The sequence below is a fragment of the Alligator mississippiensis genome, chromosome 1 (assembly GCF_030867095.1).
Source record: "Alligator mississippiensis isolate rAllMis1 chromosome 1, rAllMis1, whole genome shotgun sequence".
Taxonomy (NCBI): domain Eukaryota; kingdom Metazoa; phylum Chordata; order Crocodylia; family Alligatoridae; genus Alligator; species Alligator mississippiensis.
The window spans coordinates 3,058,129-3,068,740 of NC_081824.1; the positions used below are offsets into that span (position 1 = coordinate 3,058,129).

Below are 10,612 nucleotides of genomic sequence, written 5' to 3' on the forward strand. Positions count from 1 at the left end.
AGCAATACCCATGGGCAGAAGCTGACCTCCATCTCCTGACTGGGATACATGGAGGCATGGGGGATCTGTCATGCTGAGGAATATGGCAAGGTCTTTATTCTCCAGGGCATCCAGCCCAGCTCTCTTTTCCAGCACTAAGTTCATGTCACTAGAAGAGTCCACTGGGTATCTCCTTGGCAAGGGGCATCATTATCATATATTCATAGATGTAGGGTTGGAAGGGACCTAAGTAGGTCATCAAGTCTGACCCTCTGCCCTGGGAAGGAGTGAATACTGCGCTCATATGACCCCAGCTAAGTAATTGTCAAGCGTCCTCTTAAAGACCCCCAGGGTAGGAGCCAGCACTACTTCCCTTGGAAGTTGGTTCCAGATCCTAGCTGCCCTGACTGTGAAGTATCGTCTTCTAATGTCCAGCCTGAACCTACTCTCAAGCAACTTATGGCTGTTATCCCTCATTACCCTGGGAGGTGTGCGGGTGAACAGGGTCTCCCCCATTCCCCGCTGGTCCCCCCTGGTAAGTTTGTAGATGACTAGCAAGTCCCCTCTCAGCCTTCTCTTGTGGAGGCTGAACAGTTTCAGGTCTTGTAGCCTCTCATCGTAGGGTCTGCCCTGCTTTCCCCTGATCATGTGGGTGGGCCTCCTCTGGACCCTCTCCATGCTGGCCACATCCCTCCTGCAGTGCGGCGCCCAGAACTGGATGCAGTACTCCACCTGTGGCCTGACCAGTGTTGCATAGAGGGGGAGGATCACCTCTTTGGACCTGCTCAAGATGCATCTGTGGAGGCATGAAAAGGTGCGGTCAGCCTTCCTGACCACATCCTCACCTTGACAGCCCATGTTCATTTTGGAATCAATAATGACTCCAAGATCTCTTTCTGCCTCTCTGCATTTAAGAAGGGAGTTCCCCAGCCTGTAGATATGCTGCTGGTTCTTCCTGCTCAAGGGCAGTACTCTGCACTTGTCAGTATTGAATGCCATCCTATTCTCATTTGCCCACCCCTGTAACCTTTCCAGGTCCAGCTTTATCCTGTCCCTCCCTCCGAGCGTGCACACCTTGCTTTTCACCCCCTCGTCTAAGTCACTAATAAAGAGATTAAACAGTGCGGGCCTGAGGACCAAGCCATGGGGGACCCCACTTCCCACATCCCTACAGGTCGAATATGACCTATTCACCACCACTCTCTGGGTGCAGTCTCTCAGCCAATTTGCAACCCACCTGACTGTATAGGCATCAATGCCAAAGTCGCCTAGCTTTTTAATGTGAATGGGGTGGGAGACAGTGTCAAAGGCCTTCCTGAAGTCCAGAAAAACTACATCCACTGCAACACCTGCGTCCAATGATTTTGTTACCTGATCATAGAAGGCAATCAGGTTGGTCTGACAGGCCCTGCCCCTAATAAACTCATGCTATTTGCCCCTGAGCATTGTCCCCCCTGCTGCTCCTTCACAGATGTGCTCCCGGATAATCTTCTCAAAGAGCTTCCCTAGGATCAAAGTAAGACCAATAGGCCTATAGTTGCCTGAGTCTTCCCTCCTTCCTTTTTTGAAAATGGGGACCACATTGGCCCTCTTCCAGTTGTCTGGCACCTGGCCAGAGCACCACGAGTGCTTGTAAAGCTGTACCAGGGGCCCCATGATATCCCCTGCCAATTCCCTCAGCACCCTGGGGTGGAGAGCATCTGGACCTGCTGATTTGAACATGTCTAGCCCTTCCACAAGTTTCCTAACTCAGTCCTTCCTGACCCTATGCCTGGCGGAGTCTCTCCTGAGCCCATCCTGAATCTCAGTGGAGGAGTCCTGGTCCCTGCACAAAAAATGGAGGCAAAGAATTTGTTAAAAAGGTCTGCCTTTTCCTCTGGTGCAACCACCAGATTGCCTGGCGTATCCCGCAGGGGCCCCACATTACCCGGTGCTTGCTTCATACTCCCTATGTATTTAAAAAAAGGACTTTCTGTTGTCCTTGATCCTTGATGCTAGCCCTAGTTCCATATCTGCCTTAGCTTTCCTAAGAGCCCCCCTACAAGTCCGAGTGATGGAGGTATACTCTTCTTTGGTGATAGCCCCTCCATTCCACTGGGTGTATGCCTCTTTTTTCTGGCTTTCAGGCAGTCCTGAATGCCTTTGGTGAGCCAAGGAGTCTTTTGAGCACTCTTGCCCCCTTTGATTCTCATTGGGAATGTCACCCCTTGGGCTCGGAGGGTCATCCTCATAAGGAATGACTACTCATCTTGGACACCCAGTTCCCCAACTCTCCAGGACCCCAGTGCTTCTCCTACCAATCTTCTCAACTCATTGAAGTTGGTCCTCTTGAAGTCAAGGTCTGTTGCCTTACTGCAGGCCCTTGACACCCTGCACTGGATGGTGAATTCCAGTAGGCAATGATCACTGTTACCCAGGTGGTCAAGAACCTGGAGTCCCCTCACCAGGTCATCACCTGTGGCCAGGACAGCATTCCTTCTGGTGGGACTGTGCACCTCCTGGGTTAGGTGGACATCCTGGATTACAGCAAAGAACTTTCATGAGTGGTCAGACCTGGCTGACTGCTCCTCCCAGCAGATGTCCAGGTAATTTAGATCACTCATGATGACTACATCCCTTGCCTTAAGTGCCTCAGCAAGCTGGCCTGAGAATTCATGGTCCAGCTCTTCCCCTTGGTTGGGTGGTCTGTAGTAGACCCCCACCATTAAGTCCCTTTCCCCACAACCCCCCTGTATTCTGACCCAAAGCACTTCAGCTTGCCTTCCTCTGACCCCATCCTGTTAGTTGAGGACGTGTATTTCTCTTTGATGCAGAGTGCCACACCCCTGCCTTTCCTCCCCATTCTACCCCACCTGTATAGTCTTCAGCCCCTAATGTTTACTGCCCAGTTATGGGATGAATCCCACCAGGTTTCTTTGAGCCCTACTATGTCTGGGTTTGTCCTAGCTATCAGGAGGGTGAGTTCCTCCTGCTTATTTCCCACGCTACAAGCATTAGTGTAAAAGCATTTAAGGTCTTGTATTGGTACATGCACCCTCCACTCCTTCAATTCATAGGGCAATCTGGACCCCCATCACTTACCTGGGTACTCCTTGTGCTTGTCACCCATCTTGGTTGGGAGGTGTCCTCCTGTCCTCCTGTGGCCCCATCCCCCAACAAAGCTAGTTTAAAGCATGAGATCAGCCAACCTGGAAGAAAAGACATGCTGCGACTATTAATAGCATGGCTCTCTGAGCACTCGTGGGGCACTGGTCAGGTACCAGAGGATTGGAAAAGGGCCATTGTGGTACCCATTTACAAGAAAGGGATAATAGAGAATCCTGGCAATTATAGGCCAGTCATTCTTACCTCAGTCCTTGGGAAGACCTTTGAGAAACTATCAAGGAGCATATCTCCAAGGGTCCAGCAGGGGAGGTAATGCTCAGGGGCAACCAACATGGGTTCACTGAGGACAGGTCTTGCCTGACTAACCTGGTTTCTTTTTATGAACAGGTCACAAAGTCCCTGGACAAGGGTGTCGAGGTGGATGTCATCTTCCTGGACTTTAAGAAGGCCTTTGACACAGTTTCCCACCACATACTCTTAAAAAAAACTTAGTGACTGTGGAATTGATGTCTACACAGTGAGATTGGTGAGAAGTTGGCTAGATGGTCACACCCAGAGAGTGGTGGTCGATGGGTCATTTTTGACCTGGAAGGATGTGGGCAGTAGAGTCCCCCAGGGCTCAGTCCTCAGGCCCGCACTGTTCAACATCTTCATCAGTGACTTGGACGAGGGGGTGAAAAGCACCCTGTTCAAATTTGTGGATGACACTAAGATGTGGGGAGAAGTGGGAATGCTAGAAGGAAGGGAGAGGCTACAACTGGATCTGGACAGGTTACAGGGGTTGGCGAATGAGAACAGGATGGGTTTCAACATACACAAGTGCAAGGTGCTGCACCTGGGGAGAAGGCACCAGCAACACACCTATAGGCTGAGGAGCACCCTTCTTGTCAACACGAAGGCAGAAAGGGATCTTGGAGTCATTGTTGACTCCAGGTTGAACATGAGCCACCAATGTGAGGAAGCTGTCAAGAAGGCTAACCACACCTTGTTGTGCATCTACAGATGCATCACAAGCAGTTCCAGGGAGGTGACCCTTCCCCTCTATGTGGCACTGGTCAGGTCACAATTGGAGTACTGGGTCTGGTTCTGGGTGCCGCACTTCAAGAGGAGTGTGGCTAGCATTGAGAGGATCCAGAGGAGGGCCACTCACATGGTCAAGGGGCAGCAGGGCAGGCCCTATGAAGAGAGGCTAAAGGGCCTGAACCTGTTCAGTCTCCATGAGAGAAGGCTGAGAGAGGATCTGGTGGCCACTTACAAACTCACCAGGGGGACCAGAGGGAATTGGGGAAAGATCTGTTCCCCCAGGCACCACTCAGGGTTACTAGGAATAACGGCCCCAATTGTTAGAGAGGAGGTTCAGGCTGGACGTCAGGAGACATTGCTTTACAGTTAGGGCTGCCAGGCTCTGGAATGGGCTCCCAAGTGAGGTGGTACTCTGTCTTGCCTTGGGGGTTTTCAAGAAGAGGCTGGACAGATACTTGGCTGAGGTGATATGATCCCAGAACCCATTCCTGCCTGGGGCAGGGGGTCAGACCTGATGATCTGTTTAGGTCCCTTCTGACCATGATACTATGATACCACAATTTTGTACACCTAAACCCAGTCCCAGCCCTTCTCCCCAAACCCACCCCAGTCTGCTGCAGTGCTGTGACACTTCCCTCCTTTGCAACAGAGGCAGCTAAAGTAAGGGGGAAGCAAGCCTGCCAGAGGATGAAAACGATCCTCACGGAGAACATAGACAAAGAGGTGAAGAGTGGGATGTTTGAACGGGCAACAGAGAGGATGAGGGAGCAATTCCAGAAGCTGAAGGTAAGTGATGTTTTTCCCTTCTCCTTCAAGCACAGCCCATGGATTGGGCAGTTCTGTACAGAACCCAAAGCAGCTCACAGCATCTGCCTAGGCAGGGCGGGGGGAATTTAGATCAAAAACATTTAAAGAAATCATCTACCCCAAGGGATGTTTCTTGGCCACTCAGTGCAGAAGTGACTTCATTTTGATCTTCCAGGTGTCCTCAGAGGCCTTCACCTTGCAAACACTTACACATGCCCTTGGCCACAAGCACATGAAGAACACCACTGACTTCAGTGGAAGCAGTCTCAGGCTTAAAGGCAAAACACATACTAAATAATACAATCCACACCACAGACAGGCACTGTACAGACACCAGGCACAGCAGACATAGCTTGCAGCAACAAAAGTCTATTTCTCCAGGAATAACAGGTCCTTTTTAACACTAGGGACTGCGTAAGAAGCAGCATTATCCCTCTTCGCAACATGCCCACAGGAATAGAGGGCAAACCTGTTCTGAAATGAATCCAAGCATGGAGCAATGCGCTCAAGTTGCAGCAAGGGAATTTGAGGTTGGATATGAGGAAAAACTCTCTCACTGGAAGGGTAGTAAAGCACTGCAACAGGCTACCCACAGAGGTAGTGGGACCTCCATCCTTGGAGGTTTTGAAGACCTGGATAGACAAACTGAGGCTGGGATGATGTAGTCTTGGCTGGTCCAGCTTGGAGCAGGGAGTTGGACTCAATGTGACCTCCTGAGGTCCTTTCAACCTCATTTTCTATGATTCTATGATTGTATCTTCCTATTTATGTGTGCAACTTAGCAACGCCCACTAGGCTCACCTAACCTCCCTAGGAGCCCCTGTGAATTCCACTTATGATAGCATAATCTCCATGATGTATAGATAAACATTAGGTTAGGAAAGGTCTCTGTTCCAGGGGCTAATTTCCTAATTCGCATGACCTTCTGTTGATGGAGCTCTCTGTTTTTTCTGATGCCCTTCATCTGCACCTCTGAGTTCCCCTCTGTTCATTGGGGAAGGGACAGCATAAGGGGCTGTCCCTCAGCTGGTGTGTCATGACCAGCGCTCTTTGGAGTTTATGAAGAAAGACTGATTTAGGCTAGGTAAGGATCTGACATGCAGACTTTACCCTAAACTCAATTAAAAAGCACCATGGAGATCAGTACCTGAAGCCCTCACCTCATCACAAGAGTTTTTCTCGTTCCTATTGAGGTTGTAAAGTAAGCAGATACCCAGAGCAGCAGCCTTTGCAGTTAAATCTCCTGCCATCCCAGCAGGCTGTGCACAGGGTCGTTTGGCCTGAATGGTCTATCAGGCTTGCTGTTTCTACATCCGATTGAGGCAGGGATTAAATCCTAGGCAGGTCAAGTCAGCCCTTCATCCTTCTGAGTTAGAAGCAGCTTATTGTAGTGAGTGCTCTGGAGGAGACCATACAGCTCTGCTCCAAAAAGTGATTGTGAAAATGGCATTGTCTTCATTGTCCTTCCCACAATGCCGGGGCAACTGGGCTCCATTCACAAGCCTCCTGCCAGCACAGTGACCTTACTTTAGCAGTCACACAGAGCTTTTTTCCTGCACATCCTAATGAGCAATAAAGGTTCTCCAGGGCAAAGAAAGCCCCTAATTGTACCTGTCTCTTCCCAACACACACAGACACTGCCTCCGCTATTAACTTATGACAGTTATATGCAAAAAGGCTTGGTGTCTCTGGTTGTATAACTTTGGTGACATCTGCCTGACTCCTTGCTGAGACTGAACAGCTGTGACTGATCGATTGGCTAATGGGTGTGAAGGGCTGTGAGATCTGTTCCATGCTCACGTGCTGACCACTTCTTTGCCACAGAATGATATGACAGAGAAGCTGCTAAATGACTATTCCAAGATGATCAAACTTGCCTTTTCTCACTGGGAAAGGGATGCTGGGGACCTGCCAGGTAAGAGTCTGAAATCTCCTCTCAGGGAGCTGTGTGGGTGGAGTTGAACTTCCTAGCACCCTTCTTGTGCCCCAGCTCCCTTCCTGTCTCCCCCAAGTAAATGAAATTGGATGACAAGAGGTTTGCTGGCCTGGAAGCTGGCTTTCCTACTGATGGGGAGGACCTTAATGAGGTCTGGAAGACTCATTTAAGGGTGAAGTTCCTTCAAGTGAGTGGGGTGACAGCCACTGAGCTGTGATGTGGGATGGAGCTGGCTGTTTGCCCCAGGGCAGGGGTGGGGATGAGCTTTGGGACAGAGCTGTTCCTACCTCCTCCCCCTGTCAAAGGGGTTTGGTGGAGGGTGCCTGTTGGGGTTGTGCAACACCTTCCCCAGGACAACAGCATGGAGGCGCTCTTGATTGCAGAGCAACCTGCACTGCATCCGGAGGAAGGGCTACATGGCAACCTCAAACCCTGGCCTAGGCCAGGTCCCTTTGCACAGACCACAAACTCGTGAGCCAGGAGCTGTGCACTGGGTGTTGGACTGGACCTTGTGAGAACACACAGGTTTACCAGGAAAGCTGGGACCTGACCCCACTGCTGCTGACTTGTAGCCCAGCACCATCACTAGGCTGTTTCTTCTGCTGGGAGAGCTGCCACCTACTCCCTGTGTGATGTGGGCAAGTCCTGCTCCCTTTTCTCTTTCTGTAAAATGGGATCAGTGCTCATTTGCCCACTTAGCAAAGTGCTCAGAGGTCCTGGCAGGAAAAGGACTTCACTGAGGTCTGAGGATTATCCCCCCCCCCCCCCCAAAAGTCCATTTGTAGAAGTGCAGGTAAGCACATAGATGTCCAGTGTTGTAATATTAATAGTTTGCTGTGTGGCTGGATCCCTTATTCCATGGGTTCTATGACTATGGTTGTGCAGGATACATCGCCTGAACAAATTTGCCTATAAGTTAAAAGAGTTGCCCTTTTTTCTATTCATTTGTGTTGCGGGTGGCACTGCTTTTCCTCCTGCTTAATGAAGGTGAAATGGCAGATCCTTTTTAAAATGTAAGACAGTCCTGTTTTAACTTGCTGTTCTTCTTTCAGATTTCAAGAGAGAACATGAAAACATTAATGGCCTTCTTGAACGTCTGGAAAACTGTGAATAAAAAGATCAGGGGGGAATTATTTAAAAAATATATATTTCCGATTCATCAGGTTATAGAGATTTTTTTCCTTCTCTTCCTTGCAACAAAGTTACAGGTTTTATTAGTTTTAATCATGCGTGATGTTAACAGAAGCATTTCAGTTCATTACTTTCTCACTTTTGCATATATATTTCACGAATTATTAACCTATTTGAGTGTAGCATTGATTAAGACAGAGATGTTAAAGACAGAGCTGATATGAGATAGAGATGATAAGATAGAGATTTCTATTAAGATAGAGATGATGAAGTGTTCAATCCACCCTGCACTGTGAAAATAGGAGAAAGTGAACAAGATACAAACTTGTTTAATGCATTTGTAACACACTTTAGCAGCAATTTATTGAGAATAACAGTGTTTTTACTCATCGTTTCTAAAAAAAGGTTGTGGATTTTAAGAAGAAAATAGAAGAATGCACAAAGCTTCTGATGAAGTGTCCAAGTCAATGCAAACTGAGAGAAATATAAAGTTTACAGAAGTAAACTGCCCAGGAATTGTTGCCCTCAGCATTTGCCAGGTTCCCATGCAAACAGCCCAGAATAATTTCAGTTGTCAAAACAGCAACATTTTTCATTTTGGGTAGTTTTGAGAAATTTGATGAACACCTGAAAACGTTCTCTGGCTGTGGACTTGATTCACTAAAGCTTCTGGTTCTTTGAGCCCACTGCTGAGAGGATATTTGGAGCTTTTCTAACGTGTGTGTCTATTGGGGAAGCTTACGGGACCTTGGCAGAGGAAGGGTGGTCTTGTTAGCAGGACACGGGGTAAGCCTGTGTGCAATTTCTTGCTCTGCCTCTGTGGATGACTTTGAACCCTCTTTTTAAGGTGTGTTTTGTTACACATTTAACTCTGTTATTCAGATAACACATGCACAAGAATCTCAGCTGGGTTCAGAGAGGATTCATGCCTGGAGGGCCTCTTGGACGAGGTTATAGGCGCCCTTCAAAGCCACATAATAATCTACTAGTTAAGTTTCAGTCTCAGTACAGCCCTCTCTAGTGACCTGTTGAGGCAGCAAAGACTAGTGCAGACAGAGCATCGCACAGCAGTAGTACAGATATAATAACGTGGATGTGGTTTGCTATGGAGATGTATAACTGGCCCGTGTCAGACACCTGGATTACCTGGGCACTGAAGATGTACCCAGTCTTGCCACCTCATTCTCCCAGCTGTGAAAATGGGCATAAAAGCCCTCCCTTGTCTTGAGGGCTGTGAGCCTGTGTGTGGCCTGAGGAGAGTGGGGGGCAATGGTGACCAGCCCCAACCCCAAGAGCCTGTGAGTACTAGAAGCCCTGCAGCAAGCTGGAGATCCAGCTCTCCTTGGGGCGGTTCCCTTGGTAGCTGGAGGTAGCTGGATCTGAGCTGAGGAAGGGCTTAGTATTTGCAGCAAAGCCAGTGCTGAGCCCACGATATGCTCAGGAGAGGTCCCTTATGGAGCCTTATTGAACCTGCTGTGAGCTTCCCTGCTTCCCCCCACCTCAACACTGTCAGCAAGTAACGGAAAGGGTATCTAGCCTCCTGGATGGGCAAACAGTCAATATGTCACCCAATTCCACAGGTCAGACAGAAAGTTCTCAACAAATCGGGTGCTTTTCCCGAATGTTCCCATAACAGGGCAGAGTCTCCCTGTTACAGTGATGACACAACTTGGAATGGTGCAGCCGTTAATCTGTCACATATACATGGTAATTCACTGAATGACGTGCGGTGAACCACTTTGTCCATTGGGTGTGGCTACAATTTTTGTGTAACGAGCCCCCTTGTCCACCAAGTGTCACTACAGTTTGCAGCTATTTGTGTGTAATGAATGTTTAGGATGCCCTTGGCAGTCCAGGAAGTGGGGGAAGGAGGGAAGGGCCTGGTGAATGCAGATGGCTGGCACCAAAACTTGCAACAGTCACAGACATATGTGCCCAGCAAAAATCCACAGATAAGATAGTGGCAAGGTAATGGTCATGTCACCTGCCGCTTCTGTCGAGGAGGATAGGCCATGAAGATCGACCTCCACACCCAGTGTGTGAACCCCTGAGCTCTTGAGCCTTGAGGATCCTTTAAATCACCTTTCATCTAAACTGGCAGTTGTGATTAGGCTGAGCTGTGTGGTGAAGAGGGGAGGGAGGAGGCATTGAAAAGTGATTGAAAGACCCCAGGAGTTAGTGGGCAGTGCAGGGAGGTAGAGGGTAACGCACAGCAGGGAGGTGCATCAGTGGCCAAAGTGGGTGGGCACTTGTTTGCAGGCACTCAGGATCTGCTATCAACTGAAGCCAGGCACCCCTTCTTGATCATTTTAAGTTGACTGCTTGTTACCCACTTGCAAAATTCATTGTGTACCAGCTTATGAACAGCAGTCAGTGCACAGGTCTGGACCGTACCACCCAGGCTCAAACTCTCCTGTGCTGACACCCTGGTACATGGTTTTTCCCTCAGGAGGTCTCCCCCTGCTTTCCTGCCATGTTTTTGTAACCCAGGCGGTACTCCAATAGGTCCCCCCTCTCCAGCTGAAGGGATCAAAGCAGGTGCACAAGTGCTGTGGGAGGTGTAGGGACTCTCCTCTCCCTATAAAGCAGAGCCAGACCACCACTGGGGCCTTAACCATATACCTTTTAATG

At 49.1% G+C, this 10,612-nt stretch overlaps 1 protein-coding gene across 1 annotated transcript in view; it reads left to right on the forward strand.

The window, feature by feature from the left end:
• The window catches only part of LOC106739843 (nuclear GTPase SLIP-GC), a 49,348-nt gene extending 40,801 nt beyond the window's left edge, over positions 1–8,547 (forward strand). Inside the window, 3 exon segments of the mRNA XM_059727187.1 lie at positions 4,757–4,893; positions 6,739–6,829; positions 7,903–8,547. Of these exon segments, the coding sequence (XP_059583170.1) occupies positions 4,757–4,893; positions 6,739–6,829; positions 7,903–7,964 (290 nt within the window). The 3' untranslated portion in view covers positions 7,965–8,547.
• The last annotated feature ends 2,065 nt before the right edge of the window (positions 8,548–10,612 follow it).